We start from the raw sequence: 21,185 nt of genomic DNA, 5'->3' as shown, positions 1-21,185 counted from the left end.
CCATGTGTAGCAACATGGATGGACCTTGAGGGTGTTATGCTGAGCGAAATAAGTCAGGCAGAGAAGGACAAATATCACATGTTTGCACGTATAGGAGAATCGGGAGGAACTTAACTGAGGACCATGGGGGAGAAGAAGGGGAGAAATGGTGGGGGAAAGGGAGAGAGGCAAACCATGAGAGACTCTTGAATGCGGAGAACAAAACTGAGGACTGATGCGGGTGTGTGTGGGGGGATGGGCATGGAGGAGGGCACTTGTGGGGATGAGCACTGGGTGTTATATGGAAACCAACTTGACAATAAACTATTTGTTAAAAAAAAAAGCACTGACAGCAATAAATAAATAAATAAATAAATGAATGAATGAATAAATTTACTGCTAATCTTGCTGTCAAAGTGCTTAATGCCTTAGTCCTTCCCCTCCCATTCTCCCTCTCTCCAGGATTTCCTCCTAGGCTCAATCTATAAAGCTGCTTCACAGGATTTCCTCACTTCTATCAGTGACATTTGCCACTGTGACTGCCCCACAAACATGCCTATTCCTCCCAGATACTCCCAACTCCCCTACCTTCAAACATATATTATGGGCCCTCTACCCATACCCCTACTCCTTAAGACAGCAAATCTTGAATTCATGTCTCCATTCACAGGCCGAATGCAAACATTTTAATAACATTTTAACTGCTCATCCTGTCCTATGTTTTTCACTCAGATTTTCCTTTTCCAAACAAACAAACAAACAAACACTTCCAGGAACATTACTTTTATCTGAACATCTCCTTTTTTAAAGTCAATTAATAATGGTTAAGATAATGATAATAGCAACAACACAGTAGCAGCAGGAGCTAACATTTGACAGCTTATCTTGGGCCAGGTTCTGTACTTAGTTTTACACACATTATTATCTTATTTAATTCTCAAACAGACCCATGATATATATAATTACTGTAACCATTTTACAGATGACAAAACAAAGGCTACACTGCAAGGATTATTAGTCAAGGGTCTATATCTCTAAAAGGTTTACATGTTATTCAGGAGAGCATGACCTTCCTCAAAGGGCAATGCATAAAGAGGTGGGGATGTGCAATCGTTCATTTTTCTGGGGAAAGGGTTCATAGCTTTTATAGGTATGTCCAAAGATGCAGAGCTCAAACATGATTATTAACTGCTGCTACAATGGTTAAGCATTTACAACCAAATCAAAGCAAAATTCCTGAGTCTGATGTTAGCTGTCTTCCACCCACTAGAGCACCTCACACCCAATCTACTCCCTTCCCTTAGGAAGCCACGATCATCTCACCAGCTGATCCTCACACTGTTCCCTACCCAGAAGGCATCCCCAAATCTGAAGCCTACCTCATGCTTCCAAAAGCTTAACTGTGGACCCACCGTGAAACCTTCCTTGTCTACTCCAAAACCCTATAGATATCACGTAGCCTCCAAGCACACACATTCCAACAGACACCCCCTCCCTCACCCATTTGTACTCACAGTACACACCCTTATGTGCATCTGCCTCACACACGCCGACACTCTCTACATTCAGAGACACACATACGCACCGTCACACCCAGTAAACAATTTGTCACATCTTGACATTTATACCAAAAGTTCCCCCTCAGAGCTCTATCTCATACACAGGGACCCCGGACCTCAGATACAGCCTCAGACTCAGTCACCAGACTCCCAAGTACAATATCACACACTCACACAGGCTCACCGGACCACAGTGCTGTCCAAAGTCTCACTGACCATCTCTCACGTACTGACAGTCACCGGGTTTCAAAGACGCTCTGACAAACACCCACCGCCGCTCCCTCTTGCGCCCCACCTCACCCGGTGCTGGTACAGGCAGACATTCCCGAAGCCGCCGGTGCCCAGCCGCTCGCGCATCTCCCAGGGCCCGCCCGCACCCGGCCGCAGCCCCGGGGGCCGCTCCATGGGGCGGGAGGGCAAGCAACCTCAGGTTCCGCCACTGTTCCGAGGCCGGTTCCGGGCCGCCGAGGCTCGCGCGTCTCTCTTCTCGCGAGAAGTATGCGTCACTTCCGGTAACGGCTGTAGGAAAAGTTCTACCTCAGCTTCTCCCGGAGGCAGGTCGGCTAGCGACTGGAGAGGTTGAGGTTGAGGTCGCCTTCAGTCCGCTAGGTCCTCTGGGCATATTCCTGGCTGAAAGAACCCACATATGCTTTTCCAGTCTTCAAAACTATAAGCTGTCCAGTCATTTTAAGTCATTTCCTAAACTTCATATCGTCTATACCCCGTCTACATTTCACCTTTCTTCAGACCTCGACCATCTAACTTCCAACTCCACCACCCGCTGAACTGGCGTTGGCAAAAGCCACCAATGATTCAAATATTTTGCGGAATCCGAAAAAATTAGAATCCTGCACTAGCAGGCCCACTGATGCATTAATTTTTACGGTCCTTTTATTTTTTAATGATCATCTGCCATAGACAAGTCGGGCTCAGCTCTTTTGTATACCTGTTCCGGGAAATCTCTGAAGACAAGAATGGGATATTGTTGTGGAGTAAAGAATGTAACTCCTAATTTCTGGAGCTTTCCCCAAAACGCCTCACAGAGCTTGCAGTCAAGCAGTCTATCATTTATGGGTTTGCCAGTGCCGTAGTTTCTCACGGCGGGATTGTTTCTGATGCGTGATGCAGATCTTCAGAGGCAGGCTTCAGGAATGCTGTTGGTTCAACAAGGAGTGCTTCCCAGTGGTAGGTAGCAATAGCATAGAAGAACCAGCTTTCCATTTTTATTGAGTTGGTCATATGCCTCAGCCTCACAGAACTTGGGGCTCTAGTCAATCACTCCCAGTGTAACAGGGTGGAATCCAGTTCTCCGAAGAAATCTATCAGTTGCTTTGATCATTTGAACCCCTTGGAGATCATGTGCGCTTGGACTATTGTTTGCACAGCCCCACGTGTGATCTCAGTACTTAAATTCCAACTAACACTTTGTGACCCACAATTGTGTCAGAACAGATGTCACATCCTGAGATGTATAGAGGTGGATACAGAGTGTACACCACAGCAGTGTTGCTGGCTGCTCTGAAAGCACTCAGCGGGCTTCTGGCAGAGCATATGCGTCTATTAATTCAGAATCCTTGAATAGTGCAACCCGAAAGTTGGGCACTGCATGGTACAAACCATGTCATGCTCTTTACATGTGGTAGCAGATTCTGGGGGCCCACATGTGCTTAGTTGCCATGGAGCTGGAGTATGAGTGGAGGTGATGGCAAGTGGTAGTTCTCAAACGTGGAGTTGGGCAGACTGTGCAGATGATTGTAGTACCAATTGCCCCAATGGTGTAAAGCTCTTGTCTGCTAGATGTACTGCAAATTGGCTTGGGAACGTGTCTAATCTCCACAGGTGGGGCCAAATTCTTGGAATACTCACTTGGAAAAGCTAAGGAGGGATGCTGAGGACCTGAGCATACTGATGAGCGGCTGACCCTGAAGTAGCCATATTTACAGGAACCAGGTTGTTTCTCATAGTTCACTCTGAACATCCCCATTCTCAGGGGTGCTGCATAGCTTGTTTTTAAATCCTGGGACGGTTAACATCAGGCTTCACCATCTTCCAAATTTGGGTCTGTTTTTTCATGTATAAAATGGAGATACTACTACTTACCTCATAGACATTTTATGAGGATTAAGTGAAACACTGTCTGGGCCAGAAGTGCCCAATATAAAGGAACAATTAGTTTTCTTTTGGCTTCCAAGATATAGCATTCTTCTGTGATCTCTCTCTCTCTCTTCTTTATGTACTTGTGGATCACTGTATTTCCAAGGACTCCTTAAGTATGGATACTCCTTAGGAGTCATCTTCAGCTTAGGACTGTATTCACCTATCTTATTTTCATCCATTCTCATTATTTCAGCTATGGCCTGTACCCTGATGATCCCCAAAACGCTATCACCAACCCAGGTCTCCATGCATTTAACTGCCTAACAGCATACTACCACTCAACATATCCAAAGCAGAACTCATCTTCTTTTCTTAAAATCTGCCTCTTCTCTTCCCAATAGACTGTAAACTCTGGGATAACAGGGACCATGTTGGGACATGGCCATACTCCTGGAGCCTACAAAAATGCCTGGCACATAGGAGTTCAGTATTTGCTAAAGGGCTGAAAGAGTTCTTTTATATCAATAAGATGAATGTGTAAGAGAATAATGGTAAAGGCTTTGGGTCCTCCTTCACCCTTGACTGTTCAGGGAGAAGCCACCTGTGAGATCCTGGGATAACAGCTGGGCCAAAAGCCCCAGACCATAATTCACACACACACACACACACACACACACACACACACACACACACCCCTTCATCTCAGTGGAATAGGTAATATGAACATAAGATGATTCCCAACCATGGAAAAGCATTTGGTTTTATTTGACAGTTTAAATGGTTTTGAAAATGCTGATTAACACAAGCTGTACTTGAGTGGGATGACAAACATGCTTATTTTAACACGATTTTCATCCTAGAAATATTTTCCAAAAAATATTCGATCTTGGGCCTCTTGCTGCAGGCAGGTTCCATGGGAATGCACAAAAAAGAGGCAGAGAAACAGTCCCCATGGGAGACTGTAATTTCTTTAAAAAACAGGCTACTATTACTTCCTGTCAAGTTCATAAAGTGCCTTTTCCCTTTATTTAGTCATCCAGAGTAAAGTCAAAGGGCTCAAAGTCTTTCCGGAAGCGGCGAGCCAGCATCTCCTCCTCTTCCTTGTTGACCTGACATTGCCTCCAGTCAGACTTGTCAGGAATATTAAGGATGGCTTCACTGGCCAGTACCTCCCTGCAGAAATGAGTAAAAATGGACAGTATTAGCCTGAAGCCCCCTACTCTCTCTATTTTTCTCCAGCTAGAGAGCGCTCCTCAGCATTACCCAAAGAAGGTATGCAAATTCTTCTTTGTTCAGACCATTTTCTCTTGCCCTGAGTGCCATCTCTGTTATTCTATCAAAATCATACTCATCTTAAGTGACCAGCTCAGGTCCTACCTCTTTCCTAAACCTTCAAACCCTATTTACTTCTCTCTCTCTCAAACAATTTGGAACTACATTATTGTTAACAGTACAAAGAAGGCGGGCCCTGGTATCAGAAAGATTAGAGGCTTAATTCCATTCCTAGCTCAACCACTTGCTGCCTCTGACTTGAATGGATTACTTCATTGCTGAGTCTTGATTTCCTCACCTATGAAACACAAAATAACGTTTTGTGAGGTATGGAGATAACACAATCCAGGCACCAAACTAGTTGTAAATACATCCTGTCTTAAACTCCAGTTCTGTCATCTCAGTTAGACCATGAGTTTGCTGAGGGCACGGTGCAGATCAGGCCTAGTATCCTACCTCACTGACTTTTTGCGTCTCCTTACAGGAATCAGGCATATATAGGCACAATAGTGCAAGCTTGATGTCAACAAAACAACTTATCCTGGCTCTTAGGGCTAAGGCATAACTACATACTAACACATACACTCACATACAGGCTACCTTCCAATTGTCACTGCTTTACATTTTTATTTATTTTTTACTCATTTTGATATATTAGAAATAACTCTAATTGGGGCACCTGGCTAGTCTAGCTCAATCGGTAGAGTAATTGATACTTGATCTCAGGCTTGTGAGTTTGAGCCCCACTCTGGATGTGAGATTACTTAAAAAAATAAAATCTTTTTTTTAAACATAATTCAATAGATATGATTTGTTTTTTTAATTGTTTATTTTTTTTTTTAATTTTTTCTAAAAATTTATTTCTAGGAGAGAGAGAGACAGCGTGAGCAGAGGAGGGTCAGAGAGAGAGGGAGATACTGACTCTGAAATAGGCTCCAGGCTCTGAGCTGGCAGTCAGCACAGAGCCCAACACGGGGCTCGAACCCACGAACCGCGAGATCATGACCTAAGCGAAAGTCGGACACTTAACCGACTAAGCCACCCAGGTGCCCCTTTAATTGTTTATTTTTGAGAGAGGAAGTGAGAGCGCGAGTGGGGATGGGCAGAGAGAGAGGAAAACATGGGGCTTGAAGCAGCCTCTGTACCAACAGCAGAGAGCCTGATAGAAGGCTCGAACTCATGAACCATGAGATCCTGAACTGAGCTGAAATCAAGAATCGAATGCTTAATCAACTGAGCCACCCACGTGCCCCCCAAAAAAATAAATCTTTAGGGACATCTGAGTGGCTTAGTCAAGTGTCCAACTTTGGCTCAGGAGAGCCAAAACAACTCACGTGAGTTTTCTAAAAGTTACAGGATCTGTGCTCAAGTTCTAGCTCCCTGGGCAAGCCTGAGCCTACTTTTCATCTATAAAATGAAGACAGAACCACCATTCTCATACAGTGGGAAGAAAAATGTCTTTTCAAGTACTTTGTAAACTATAAAATGCTATACAACTGTATATTGGTATTTTGAAAAACAGTCAATGTTGAAAATACAACAAACTATCCTGAGCACAAAATCATTCAGAGAAGCTCTCTTGTGGGCTTATGTGCCTGTGTGTATCTGCAATTATGTGCCTATGGATCAGTGTCCACATCTGCATCTGTTGCTAAGGCAACAGCAAAAGATAATGTCATTTGTTTGAATCCCTAATCACACCTACTCTTACTTATCAATTACCTTTTTGAAAATATAGACAACTGTATTTCCTGGACTTATCCAATGGTAGCAATCTCTTGGAGGCCTCCCAAATTAGTCCAAGAAGGGTTCAAAATTGACTCAAAGCTCAATTCTTTTTCATTTTTTTTTTTTTTTTTTTTAAGGGAGAGAGTGGTGGAGGGACAGAGGGAGAGAACCTTGAGCAGGTTCCACACCCACCAAAGAAGCCTACACAGGTCTCAATCTCATGACCGTTGAGATCATGTCCTAAGCCAAAATCAAGAATTGGACACTTAACTGACTGAGCCACCCAGGTACCCCAAAGCTCAGTTTGAACTAGGTAAGGAAACAACTGCACATCAGACAATAGCAGCACATAACTTGTTCTGCACATCTTCTACTCTCTTCCCTCCATACTCTATTCCTTCTTGCCAGCAACTTTCTGTCTTCAGCTGGCCTAGTTGATGCCACTCCCTACATGGTTTCACAGTCATGTTCTGTCTGATATGAGGAGCATAAATGAAGCTTCAACTAGGCCTTAGGACACTACAGAATAATGAGGTTAAAATCTCACGTTTAGGAGATCAACATACCTGAGTTTGTACCTACCATGTGTGCTCAGAGACAAGCTACCTAATCCTCTAGAGCCATACTGTCCACTTAAAGGAGTCACTAGCCAGATATAACAATTTAAATTTTAATCCTAATTAAAATTAAGTTAAGGGGCGCCTGGGTGGCTTAGTCGGTTAAGCGTCCGACTTTCGCTTAGGTCATGATCTCGCGGTTCGTGGGTTCGAGCCCCGCGTCGGGCTCTGTGCTGACTGCCAGCTCAGAGCCTGGAGCCTATTTCAGTCTGTGACTCCCTCTCTCTCTGACCCTCCCCTGCTCACGCTGTCTCTCTCTCTCTCTCTCCTAGAAATAAAACATTAAAAAAAAAAAAATTAAAAAAAAAAAAATAAAATAAAATAAAATTAAGTTAAAAATTTAGTTCCTCAGTAGCCACATGTGGCTAGTGATTACTGTATAGGACAGTGCAGATTTATAAAGCATTTCCATCATCATGGCAAGTTCTATGGGTACAGCTCTAGAGCCTCATTTTCCATTTCAGTAAACTGGAATGACAGTACCTATCTTAGAGAACTGGGATGATTAAATGGGCAAGGTGTGTAAAGCTCTTGGCACAGTACCTGGCACAGGGCATATGCTCAATTAATGGTAGCACTGCAGTCCTTTGGGCTGGAGGGCCCACGCCCCAACATTTGCCCTTTAAATCTCTCTCAGATTCAATGTCAACTTCTTAAAGCCTTTCACAAAGTAGAAATAAGCTCTCCCTTTTCTGAAATTTCTAAAGTCCATTTTTCCTCAGAACTTTGTTATGGAACTTCTCATATTCTGCATTATGTTACTGCCACATAAGCAAAAGTGTGACTTGCCCTAAGACAAGGTTCCTTGGGGCAAGGACTGTTTCCTATCTGGCTTTTTGTTCAACTGCCTATGCAGCCCACTAATCTGTTCATAGCAGACCTCGTGAAACTATATTTAAAATAAAGAAAAGTATACAAACCTTCCAAACTGCAAAGGAAAATTCTTTTTAATTCTATGGAAAAGCTTCTCTCCTGTGTCAAGCTCAACATAGAAATATGCTGCTCCTGGCTGTGCAATCTAAAGTGAACAGAGTTGTGTGAGGACATATCATAGTATTTTAAAATTCTGAAACCGAGCTCATCTCTTATAAGCTTTAATTCGGCAACAAATTCAGTCAGAAGCCCAAGAAAAAGGATGTCAACAGTACAGACCTCAAAGTACTTAGTGGAACAGAGTTTTGCAAAGGTATTACAAAGATCCTCCCAGTGGTACCCACCCTTTGAAGTTCCTGCCTTAGGAAATACATGATTTTTTGCTCTTCCCAAGAATGACTAAGGCATTGCTTTAATGCCATCCTCATGGCCAGTCTAATCAGCATCCCATGCTGTAGGGCCAAACTGTCTACCTGCCTATTTTTTTTTTTTTCTACCCGCCTATTGAACATTTTTGGAATGCCTTGATAGCATCTAAGGCTCAGCATGCCAGAAACCACATTTTTACTTCTCTCTGAATGTTCTTCCCCTCCTGTTTCACCTGTTTGATGTCAGAGTGCTCTGGGATTTCCAACAGCTCTATCTGTTGCTGCTCTGCCTGGGTAATGAAGGCGTCTTTAATGTCATCAGTAGTGCAGCAGCTGAGTGGCACAGGAATGACCTGGGGTGGGGGGGTGAGGTGGGTAGACAGGAAAACTATTTGTATAGGTCCCAAAGAAGTCATGCCTCGTGCACAGTCCCCGAGAAGTAGCAAATCCATCACAGGGGTGGAGAAATACCCCTCAGCAGAGATTTTCCTCAAGCCAGGCAGGCTTGTCTCAGCCTGTCTGTAAGGACTTAAACTTATGAGATAGCTTGCCATATGTGGGAGCCAATCCCTGATGCAGGAAAGGCTAGAGAGAAATCTCTCTGTCATCAAGTCCTTGCCAGCTCCTATATAATATATGTGGCAGAGTCAGGCCCATTTGAAAATTTAACAAATGTGCCAGAAAGAAAACCACCACAACCACAAACCAATTATCCATAAACAGTCTCCACATTTCTGAGCTGATAGCCTCATCAAAGCTCTGGGATGATTTCTTACCTTTAAGACTTCACTCATGCTGAGCCTCACACAAATACCCACTCTCTTCCAACTACCTAACAAGGCCTAAATCTTTCTTGAAACCTTCCTCAACTATCTCTTCCTTTTCTAAACAAAGCACTTACTAACTGTGCTGGCCCACTCATACTGACCATGCACTTCCCTGTGAAATCTCTGGATTTATTACCAGAGACCCTTTAACCTTTTAAATGAACATTATTCCAATATTAATATGAAAGTTTGTATTAGATATTTTAAATACTAAACACTTAAATATTTAAATATTTAATTCAGATTAGAATCCTATATTTAAGTATTAAATAATAAATAGTTGATGCTATTTAAATATTTGTCAATATCCAGGTTCTCATAGGGTCCTTCCAAGTTCCTGGGTAGAGACCACCTACCTGTAGCTGGAGGTGATGGCTCTTATAATTCCTCTCAAACAGAACACACCGTTTCCCTCGACTCTTAAAGAAACGCTTCAGTGTCACCTTGTACTTCTCCACCTCTTCCACCACCTCTGCTGAAAGCTCCACCACTGACTGGTAGTGCCCGATGGGTAGGATGAGGACATGGTCATCGGATAAGCCTCCTTTGGCCAGGGCAAGGTAGCACTAAGAGAAAGCACACACCATCAAGACATCAATGCCACAGGTACAATTCTTCAGGGAGAAAAACCCATACAAAGAGTGAGCACGAGGTGTAGAAAAAGTGCTTGAGAGGCTATTAACAGAAATTCTCTGACTTTAAAAAACCTCATTTTAGAGGTTATAACAAGAACCTAGTAAAAAGTAAGATTAGATGTAACAAATTTCTATCCAGCTATCAAATGAACTGGGAGCAAATAAATGGCACACCAACATGTTTTTGGCTTCAAAAACAAACTGAAGGAGACCAAAACAAATAGTTGGTTTTCCCTCCCAGGCTCCAAACTGGAAAACAATTTTTTAGTTATTATGGCCTTCAACCACAGAAAGACACCACTTGGTTTCAAAATGACCACCTTCCCCATGATAATATCGAATCCCGCACCCCACTCCTAAATACACCCTCTGGGCTCACAAAAAAAGGCAAAGATGTCACGATTAGCATCCAGTGTCTCTATAGCCTTAAGCTGCTGTCTAACCTCTACAAAATTAAAGCAAACATATAACCTAATGGGGTGGAAGGAAGGAGGAACCCCAGTAGAAAACTATGGTTCCCAACAGTGGATGTCAGCAGCTAAACAGCAACTAAAAATATTTCTTTCAAAACCAAACATGCAAGACTGCTACAGAGTCAGACACTCTTTAAAAGGAAAACATTATGAGTAGAGAAATGGCCAATGAATATCAACATAGGCAAATGTACTAGAGCTTTAGAAAAAACAATCCAACATTTCCTTAGAGTGCTATGACTGAAGGAAGGAGTAATTTATCATTAACACAGAAAATCCGATAAAAGACAGAAAAGGTATCAGAAACAAACTAAAAGCATGATCATCCTTGATTTACTTGGCATAGAGGACCAAGCACATCTACAAACTTAATCTTACAGATGACTGAGGTTCATCGAAACTTCTAAGTGCTCCTTAATTTTTTAAAATGTTTTTTTATTTTTTAAATTTATTTTTGACAGAGAGAGACAGAACGTGAGCAGGGGAGGGGCAGAGAGGGAGACACAGAATCTGAAGCAGGCTCTAGGCTCTGAGCTAGCTGTCAGTACAGAGCCCGATGCGGGGCTCAAACCCACAAACCATGAGATCATGCCCTGAGTCGAAGTCGGCCCCTTAACCAAGTGAGCCACCCAGGTGCCCCTCATTTTCTTAATTTTTACAATTATTTTTGATTGTATGCTTTTTTAAAAAAAAGTATAGATTTTTTTAATGTTTTATTTATTTCTGAGAGAGACAGCATGAGCAGGGAGGGTCAGAGAGAGGGAACACAGAATCCAAAGCAGGCTCCAGGCTCTGAGCTGTCAACACAGAGCCCAATGCAGGGCTCGAACCCATGAACTGTGAGATCATGACCTGAGCCGAAGTGAGACACTTAACCGACTGAGCCACTCAGGAGCCCCTGATTGTATGCTTTAAAAGGTTACTCTTGAAGCCTGAGTCTTCGCCTTTTCTTTATGTCAAAGGGTCACTGCCATAAACATCAGTTTTCATATTGTAATGACTAGAAGGTTTCTAGTCCAAACTAAAAAGCACCCCTCACCCCCAATGTGGTACACCCCCCCCCCAGTTCTTGTGAATAGTTTCACACTTGCCCAATCTCTTCCTTCTCTCCATCTCTCACCTTCTGTTCTATACTTGAATTATCTCTAAAAATGTGTAAATAAGACCTGAATAAATGTTTCTTCCATAAGTGAAATGCATCAATTATTTTGGACTCTTAGCAGCACTTCCCTCCTTTTAAGAGTTTGTGGTCATGGGCCATTAGCACAGTTCTATGTATATCCTTTGAGGAAGGCATGGCAAAGACAGGGAAAGCCAAGACAAAAAAGTGGTGAGAGGTGATCAAGAGGAATGGTTGCAAGGAGGAGATTCTAAACCCTCTGCCAGACACCCAAAGGTCCCAGAGGTTCCCAAGGGGTTTCTACTAGACAAAGGGCAATGTAGGTGAGTGCAGACTTGAATACTGAGCAGGCTTTAGGCTAAAATTTTCATATGGCCTCCTACTTGGGGTGCTGGGCTGGGCCACAAATAAGACCTGAGATATTTTTTGCCTTTCTAGCTTCAGGCCTAGATGAAAAGGAAACAGGCTTCCTTGATCATCCCCTAAGCACATAACCTAGGCTAGATAACCCTGGGCAATTAAAAGGTGAATAGAAAGGAAAGGTCAATTCTCCCTGACGCCTACAGCAGCCCTGAGCTAAGTCACCTGTTCCAAATCTCTCTTTCCCTGTGTGCCATTCTGAACTATTGAAGCTTCCAAAACAGAAGGCAGTCCAAAGCCTACCTACCTTACAAGCTGTGTGGGAGAGAACGGCATGAACTAATCCAAAGAGAAAAACAAGGGCCAAGAGAGATAATCCAAAAAGGGCATTCCTATAAAACCAAAAGCTTCTCAAGTTTGCTTTTCCACAGACTCTATGACCCAATTAGGTCATAGGCCTTGACCCCACTAGAGCTCCCCACCCCTAGAGACAGGAGTGTGCCAATAATCGAGACATAAAAATTCAAACATAGAAGACTGGGACTCTTCAGTCTGAAACTATAAAGGGACGTGACTTAAGAAGTAAACAATGATGAAATTGAGACTCTGGTCAGTCTATAGGAGGCCATAAAAAAGGGCCCTCAGATAGGAGAAGTTGAGAAAATGGTCACCCTTAGAAACCAAAATTAGAATAAATCAATTAAAAAAGAGATGAAAGTCTCTATTCCGCAGAAACAGTACACACTAAGAAATGGTCCATAACCATTTCTATCAAGAGCCACAGGAAACAGCCAATTCCTGTTTCAGGTGACTAGGGTGTAACCATAACCCTAAAAATTTAGCTTTCTTCATTCTAAGTGAATGAAAAAGAAAGATAAGGGTCTATATAGATCCCAGGAAAATGAGGGTCAAAGACCAGTATTATTCAACACCTAAACAAGTCCTGCCCAAGGAAAAGTATCTGGGGAAGTCTGAAATAGACCACTTTATGGTGAGACACACATAATTCATCAGTTTCCATAGCCTGAATAAAATCATCCTCAAGATCATCCATTTACTTGATTCAGTGTTACCAAGCAACCCTGTAATTATTATCTTGGGTTCCCAGTTGCCCACACTAAGAATGTGCATATGGGTATTCTTCTCTCAGGAAGCTATATCCTCTACTACAAGGCAAAACTGAGAATTTATCACTAGTCTTTTATGTAATTATTTAGTATAAATTAGTAAGAAGATCAGGAAGTATATGAAGGTATTGCCCTAGGAGATACAGCTATTTGTCAGAGAGGGGGGTAGGCAGGTGGCAATCTTGTGAAACTGGCACTACGAAATCACAGGAGAATTGGGATAATCAAAAACACACACAATAACTAATGTTGGAAATGTGGAAAAACAGGAACCCTCATACACTGCTGGTGGGGATATATAAGATGGTACAGCCATTTTGAAAACCAGTTTGGGCAATTTCATAAAAAAATTAAACATAAATTTATCAGCAATTCCATTCCTAGGTATCTATCCAAAAGAAATAAAAATTTATGTCCAAAGACATGCATGCAAAGGTTCATAGCAGCATTATTCCTAATAGCTATAAAGTGGAAACAGCCCCAAAGCCCATCAACTGATAAATATATAGAATGGAATACTATTTGGCAATAAAAAGGAATGAAGTACTGATACATGCTTCAACATGGATAAGCCTCAAGAATATCTGCTGAACAAAGAGAGCCAGACACAAAGACCACATATTGTATGATTCCACTTATATGAAATGTCCAGAAAAGGCAAACCTTTGTATGGAGACAAAAGCAGACTAGTGACTGCCTGGGGCTGAGGATGGGAATGGGGATTAACTGTAAATGGGCAAGAGTGCAGGACATATTTTTTTTTTTATTTTTATTTCTAGGAGAGAGAGAGAGACAGCATGAGCAGGGGAGGGTCAGAGAGAGAGGGAGACACAGACTCTGAAACAGGCTCCAGGCTCTGAGCTGGCAGTCAGCACAGAGCCCGATGCGGGGCTCGAACCCACGAACCGCGAGATCATGACCTAAGCGAAAGTCGGACGCTTAACCGACTAAGCCACCCAGGCGCCCCAAGAGTGCAGGACATATTCTAAAACTGTGTTAGGTGATAGCTGCACAAGTTGGTAAGCTTACTAAAAACTGGTGAATTATTAAAGTGGGTAAATCTTATGATATATAAATTATAAATTTATTAAGTTAATAAAAAACAAACAAGTAAAAGGTCCAAGGAAGTAACTCACATGTGTACCGATGTTGACCACTAAGTGCTTTTCCACTTCGGGGCTGGCAAGACAAAACCAGCAAGGTCCTGGAGGCTGAGCTTCATAGGGAAGAAAGCACATGTTACTATGGTGCAAGCACTCCAACATATATATAATCACCCTACAGAACTTGGCCTTATCTGATCTTTATACCTTGCAAAGATTGGTATACAGCACTGCCATGAAGAGCTGGTCCTGCTGGGCTTCTACTGTGACCCCCGTGACCCTGGCACTTTTATCAATGAAACTAATTTCTATTAGAAAAGCTCTGAATTTGCAACCAATTCACAGGTGGATAACCACAAGTGGATGATCACATGCTGGCCAAAGTAGTATGTAAGTGGCAACAGGCTGCAATGACAGAACACTGAACTGGACGTCAGGTGTCCTATTCTAGCCCCAGCTAGGCCACTACCTCGCCACATGACTCTGGGTGATAAGTTTACCTCACCAAGGTCAGCTTCTTGAAGCTGAAACAAGGGGTAGAGAAAGAGGATATCAATGAAATAACCTAAAATTCCTTTTTTACCAGTTTGATTATTCTATTATTTTATGAACCTCAATGGTTTTGTAGGCTCTTTACCTCATCTGTTTGGTAGACATCAGGGAAGGGGAAGGAGCTTTCTCCACAGTTCTTTCAAGAATAGCTCAGACATTCTCAAAATCAGGCCATCTTAGTATTACTTTATTTTTAGTCTTAATGACCCATTGTACAGTTTTCTTCTGCCAGAAGAGGCTCTCTTAGCACTGCCATGTCCCACACAGGATCTGAAATAAGTCACTGCTCACACAGGAGACCTCAGACACCAAAGTACTTACGAGGTTTGCGAGGCTGCTTCGGGTGAGGAGAAGACTTGCTATCTCTGCCTGTAGATGAACGCTTCCTTCCCTGCTTTTCGTTTAAATCAAAGAAAAATTGACAGGCTGATTCTTCCTGGAATGGCCAAAGGCAGAAAAGTAAAGGTTATTAAACTAATCTTTACACAAGGAGCCAACCATTCATATAAAAGGGAACACTCTTGCCATGTCATATCTATCTTCCCTCCTACCTACTCTAGATAAGAAAAGTATCTTCCTAATCCTGATTTGTGGACTCAGTCATACTTCTCAACACTTACCCAAAATAGCACCAAACCCATCTTTTTGTAAAACCAAGTTAAAATGCAAGTTATAGAGCAATTCTTGCCAAAAACAGAACAATATGAAGCCCTCCAAATGCCTTTTCCTCTCTCTTAGTAGGGCCTCAGTGTAGTCCTACAATCTCACAGGTCAATCAAGTCTAACTGAGCTTTAAGTAAAAAGATGAGGGGGCACCTCGGTGGCTCAGTCGGTTCAGCATTCGACTTCAGCTCAGGTCATGATCTCACAGTTCGTGGGTTTGAGCCCCGTGTCAGGCTCTGTGCTGACAGCTAGCTCAAAGCCTGGAGCCTGCTTCAGATTCTAGATCTCCCTCTCTCTAACCCTCTTGTACTCAGGCTGTCTGTCTCAGAAATAAATAAAACATTAAAAAAAAAAAAAAGATGAGGAGATTGTTCATAAAGAAAAAGATCTGAGAAAGCAGACCATGCATACTAGTCAGGGAACTTTTAACCCCTTGCTTTAATGTGGGAAAAATTAATTTCTTAAAAGTCTGCTATTAGGAAATTTCTTCAGAGTGAGTCCTATTTACCCACTAGCACTTATTATAAAACCACAAATTACTTTCCTAGCAAGCTGTTAGATCCTTGCCTGAAAAGTTAAAAATAATGTCTCAACTTTGACAAAGAAAGACTTGTTTGTAATGCCAACACCTGAGGCAAGTTTAGACAAGAACGTAAAATATGAAACTTGTTAACCCCAAGCTACAATAAAAAATACTGTGCTTACGTGAAATCTAAGGCTTTCTAAACACCATTATAATTTTCCAAGGTAAAAAAATGATTTAGATTCTAGGACAAAACTGGTCTTATGAGCTAAACTATAGCCAGGAAAAGTACACATATAGTGGGCAGTCCTGCCCAGAAAATGCCACCTCTCAATCAAAACATACCTCTGGGGCAGGAATTGGCTTTCCCATGGATGCTTCGTTCCCAGATTTTCTGTAAGGGTTTTCAGTAACATCAGGAGGCTGTTTTACCAGTTCTGCTGCATCCATTAGTTTCATGGGAACAATACTGAATGCATAAAGATACTGTGGAGGAAAAAAAACAACAAACATAACATTAGGGAAATACTGTTTATCCAAATGTAATCAACCTAATTTATTCACAGAAGCTTCAGAAAATGAGTAAAAGTAAAAGAAGAGCAACTGGCCTATTCTGGCTCACAGAATACACAATAAATCAAATGTCAATTTACTGATCTCTGCAGAAGCTAACCAAGGGCTGATGAAGTCACAAGCCAAAAATCAAAGCCCTAGCCCTTCCAAAAACAGCTTATACACAAAACAACTATCACTACAAGGCTCAGGGGGAACTTGTTCTATAACCCTTGTAGACAAACTCCTACTGTCTCTGATTCCTTTATCTTTGTGTACTTTTGGTCAACAGAATTGTGGCACTGCCATTCTTTTTTTCTGATGAAAACTAAATTGGACACCTTAATGTTTCCCTCTGATATTATACAATTTCTGCTGTATATGCTGATGAGCTTTCTTAGGGACTAATAGCAAAGAAGTAAATATTCATATAGATATCTAGACTCTCACACTAATGGCACAGAGATTGAAATCTTTAGATGAGACGGGAATAGATATTTAACCTCAGTACTGGCCACGGAAATCCAACTAATTAACAATGACCACAATCTTCCATCCATCACATTGGCAAAAGCTTTAATAAAAATTTAACACTACTCCGTGAGTATACTGTTGGTGGGGGTATAAAAGTGGAACAAAATTTTGAGATGAATTTAATAAAGCTTACCAAATTTTATTTTTTTTAATGTTTTATTTATTTTTGAGATAGAGATAGAGACAGTGTGAGCAGGGGTAGGGCAGAGAGAGAGGAAGACACAGAATCCAAAGCAGTCTCCAGGCTCTGAGCTAGCTGTCAGCACAGAGCCCGATGCGGGGCTCAAGTCCACAAACCATGAGATCATGACCTGAGCCGAAGTCGGACGCTCAACCAACTGAGCCACCCAGGTGCCCCATAATGCTTACCAAATTTTAAAATGTCCCTACTTTTTGACTATAGTCAAAAGACTTTGTGAGTTGCGTAGGGCTGAGGCTAACATGCCCCTGAGAGTAAAGCAATAGTAAAATATCGCAATCGTGAAAATAGTGAAAATACTGTGAATGCTATTGAGCCTTGAAAGGGCAATTAAAAAAAAATCACAAACCTAAACTTATGAAGAACACATTGGGCTTAAAAGCTTAAGATACTATGGGAAAAATATGTATTTAGTTATCTTTTCTATGCACATTGTTTATGACTTGTTACAGAATAATCTTCACATTCTTTATCTGCCTGTTCTTCCCTTGCCTGATTGTTCTAATTTTAGCCGTCTCAATCCACACTATCCTGCTTTTGACCCTAGAGAATCAGAAATGCTCACGGAGAAGTGAAAAAACAACATACTTTTCTGGTATATTCTTTTTCATTCACCTGCACTGTTTTCCACCACAAAGATAGTGGAGTCACTAAGGTTTCCAAAGCCAAGGAGGGGTTAGGTAAATCCTATAAAGGCTTTTATTATTTCTGCTAAATGAGGTTGCTAAAAGAAGCAAAGCAAGAGTACCATCTGAGGGCAAACTCATGAAGACCTACAAAGTCAACTACATGGATGTGAGAAGAGAGGAACTTCATTTACTTGAAATTTTGCCTTTGTTCCACTGGGCCTGTTTTCCCAGAATCTCCTACAAAGGACCCAAGGAAACCTGACTTTTTATTACATCTTTATAAAGGAGTCATAAAAGTGCTGGCACCTTGCAAATGGGGAGAAGAAAGGTCTGAAATATTAAACTGGCAAGAGAAACATTTATCAGGCAGACAATGAATATTAACCTACCATTAAATACTCAAATCTTTACCTTTTTTTTTTCTGGATTTCCAACACTTGCCAGAGCTATGAACCTCGTGGCATGCTGTGCGGTTTCCTGCAGAACGATGTGGTTTCTATAATATATTTGACAGATAACAGGTTACCAACAAACTACTTTTGACTTACTAATATGAAATATGTATACTCCATGGGACCACATGAGAGCACAGATCGTTAAGCCCATCACCACCAGTAACATAATCTCAGATGTTACCTATAAATCTAGTAAGACACTCATCCCTACACTTCACAGGGCTACTGATAGAAAAAAAATGAGATCATATATCTGAAAAGCACAAAAATTTGAAAAGCACAAAAAAATTTGGTTTTAAAAGAGTTGTAAAATTGGCAAAACGTTGTTAATTGCTGAAGTTGGGTAATGGGCACAGGAGGGTTCATTATACTATTCTTTTTAGTGTAATAAAAAGCTTTAGTAATGAAAACCAAAAGGAAATGAGTTTTAAGAAAAAAAAGCTATGCTTCAAATAGAAATTTATAGTATGATTTCATTTTTCTAAGAAAAGTTAAAAATATAGGAGTATCTATACTTTACAGAAAATAATGTAATAACTGAAGACACCAAAAACACTTCTTGGAGCTTTTCTATGTTTTACAAGTATCGTACATTAAGCAACTTTTATAATTAAAAGAAAAAAATGTTAAGGGTTTATAGAGGTTTTATTTTATTTATTTTTTTTTAAATGTTTTTTATTTATTTCTAGGAGAGAGAGAGACAGCGTGAGCAGGGGAGGATCAGAGAGAGAGGGAGTGACAAACTCTGAAACAGGCTCCAGGCTCTGAGCTGGCAGTCAGCCCAGAGCCCGACGCGGGGCTCGAACCCACGAACCGCGAGATCATGACCTAAGCGAAAGTCGGACGCTTAACCGACTAAGCCACCCAGGCGCCCCATAGACGTTTTATTTTTAACAAGTTGACCATTAATACAGATAGCAACCCTTACAATTCTTTCCTTTCCTTATGCTACAGAAATTTCCTGAATCATCACAAAATAGAATTTTATTTTAAAAATCTAGCATAGTGCCAGTTTATATAAATAAATACACAAATATTTTTATATTCACATTATTCAAAAGCAAATAAGCCAAAATACAGTTTGTCTGCTACTACCTGTTTCTTTAAAGAGAGAAAGTACATTCATAATTGGTATAAGGCGAAAGTCACCTGCTTCATATGCAACTTTCTCCAACTTTTAAAATGATTGAAATAGGGGCGCCTGGGTGGCTTAGTCGGTTGAGTGTCCGACTTTCGCTTAGGTCATGATCTCGCGGTTCGTGGGTTCTAGCCCCGCGTCTGGCTCTGTGCTGACTGCCAGCTCAGAGTCTGGAGTCTGTTTCAGTCTGTGATTCCCTCTCTCTCTGACCCTCCCCTGCTCACGCTGTCTCTCTCTCTCTCTCTCTCTCTCTCCTAGAAATAAATAAAACATTAAAAAAAAATGATTGAAATAAGTTTACTCACAATTAAATAGAAGCTTTAACAATACATGAAAACATTAAGGAAAAACAGCTGAATGTCTTGCACAAGTGTCTGTCTTTAGAGCAAGTAGTGACTAGGGCAGTGGCCTTAAGAACTACTAGTACTTTCCACTGTTAGGCTATCCAGGTGTGGAAGGCAAAATAACAGTTGCCCAAAGAAGTCCACATCCTAATCCCCATAACCTGTGAATGTTAGCTTATACAGAAAGAAGAATTAAGGTGAGAGATGGAATTAATCAGTTGCCAATCAACAAACTTTAATATAGGGAGATGATCCTGAACTACCAGGGCAGACCCGACATAATTACAAGGCTCCTTAAAAGTAGAAGAGGAAAACACAGGCCTATCTCAAGAAGCAAGAAAAATCTCAAATATACAACCTATCATTACATCTAAAGGAGCTAGGAAAAGAAAAACAAACAAAACCTCCAACCAGAAGGAAGGAAATAACAAAAATTAAACAAGAAATAAAATAGAAACTAAAAAAACTAGTGAAACAGATCAATGAAACCAGGAGCTGGTTCTTTGTTTTTTGTTTTTGTTTTTCATTTTTTTTGGTGTGGGGGAGAGCCCAAGTGGGGGAGGGGGAGAGAGAGGGGTACAGAGGATCTGAAGCAGGCTCTACGCTGACAGGCTGACAGCAGTGAGCCTGATGTGGGCTCAAACTCATGAACCATGAGATCATGATTTGAGCTGAAGTTGGGTGCTCAACCACCTGAGCCACCCAGGTGCCCTGAGCTGGTTCTTTGAAAAGATCAAAAAAAGAAATTTTTGAAAAAATTGATAAACCTTTAGCCAGGCTCATCTTTAAAAAAAAAAAGGGGGGGGAGGGACTCAAGCAAAATCAGAAATGAAAGAGGAAAATTAACAATCAGCACCACAGAAATACAAAAGATTATAAGAGAATATTATGAAAAAATTATATGCCAACAAATTGGATAACCTAGAAAAAATGGATAAATTCCTAGAAAAAAACTGTATCAGGAAGAAATAGAAAATTTGAATAGATTGATTGCCAAGCAATGAAATTGAATTAATAATTGAAAAACTCCCAACAAATGAAAGTCCAGGACCAGATGGCTTCACAAATGAATTCTATCAAACATTTAAAGAAGAGTTAATACCTATTCTTATCAAACTATTCCAAAAAGATAGCTTCCAAATTCATTCTATGAGGCCAGCATTACCCTGATACCAAAACCAGGCACAGACACTACAAAAAAAGAGAACTACAGGCCAATAACTTTGATGACATAGATGCAAAATTTCTCAACAGAATATTAGCAAACAATCCAACAATACATTAAAAAATCATTCACCATTATCAAGTGGGATTTATTCCTCCAATGCAAGGATGGTTCAAAATTCGCAAATCAATGTGATACATCACATCAAAGAGAGAAAAGAGAAAAACCATTGGATCATTTCAATGGATGCAGTAAAAGCATCTGACAAAATACAAAATCCATTCATGATATAA

The 21,185-nt window shown here is 41.1% G+C and overlaps 2 protein-coding genes and 1 non-coding gene across 7 annotated transcripts in view; all 3 read right to left on the bottom strand.

Moving 5' to 3' along the window:
* The window catches only part of CHUK (component of inhibitor of nuclear factor kappa B kinase complex), a 42,049-nt gene extending 40,057 nt beyond the window's left edge, over positions 1–1,992 (bottom strand). For all 3 annotated transcript variants that reach the window (XR_005531246.1, XM_039249296.1, XM_039249297.1), the window contains exon 1: positions 1,839–1,992. Coding sequence is in view for 2 of the 3 variants with exons in the window: in XM_039249296.1 (XP_039105227.1) it covers positions 1,839–1,943 (105 nt within the window). In the remaining variant the exon portion in view is untranslated. The remainder of the gene's footprint in view (positions 1–1,838) is intronic.
* A 2,385-nt stretch (positions 1,993–4,377) lies between these two features.
* The window catches only part of CWF19L1 (CWF19 like cell cycle control factor 1), a 33,218-nt gene continuing 16,410 nt past the window's right edge, over positions 4,378–21,185 (bottom strand). The window contains exons 7-14 of one of the 3 annotated variants that reach the window (XM_039249282.1): positions 18,202–18,286; positions 16,222–16,362; positions 15,012–15,126; positions 14,172–14,251; positions 9,677–9,886; positions 8,727–8,846; positions 8,173–8,270; positions 4,378–4,808 (exon numbers count right to left, since the gene is read on the bottom strand). In XM_039249282.1, the coding sequence (XP_039105213.1) occupies positions 4,664–4,808; positions 8,173–8,270; positions 8,727–8,846; positions 9,677–9,886; positions 14,172–14,251; positions 15,012–15,126; positions 16,222–16,362; positions 18,202–18,286 (994 nt within the window). In that variant the 3' untranslated portion in view covers positions 4,378–4,663. Of the gene's footprint in view, positions 4,809–8,172; positions 8,271–8,726; positions 8,847–9,676; positions 9,887–14,171; positions 14,252–15,011; positions 15,127–16,221; positions 16,365–18,201; positions 18,287–21,185 lie in introns of those variants that run through there. The other 2 variants (XM_039249283.1, XM_039249284.1) reach the window with 2 other exon arrangements.
* Positions 9,046–9,193, bottom strand: LOC120243222. Its single transcript, XR_005531248.1, has one exon. It is a non-coding gene; the product is annotated as a small nucleolar RNA SNORA12 (small nucleolar RNA).

The sequence above is a fragment of the Hyaena hyaena genome, unplaced genomic scaffold (genome assembly GCF_003009895.1).
Source record: "Hyaena hyaena isolate Hyena2069 unplaced genomic scaffold, ASM300989v1 scaffold_331, whole genome shotgun sequence".
In the NCBI taxonomy this organism is placed as follows: domain Eukaryota; kingdom Metazoa; phylum Chordata; class Mammalia; order Carnivora; family Hyaenidae; genus Hyaena; species Hyaena hyaena.
Note: the sequence above shows the minus strand (reverse complement) of the source record. Positions and strands in the feature narration are given on the sequence as shown.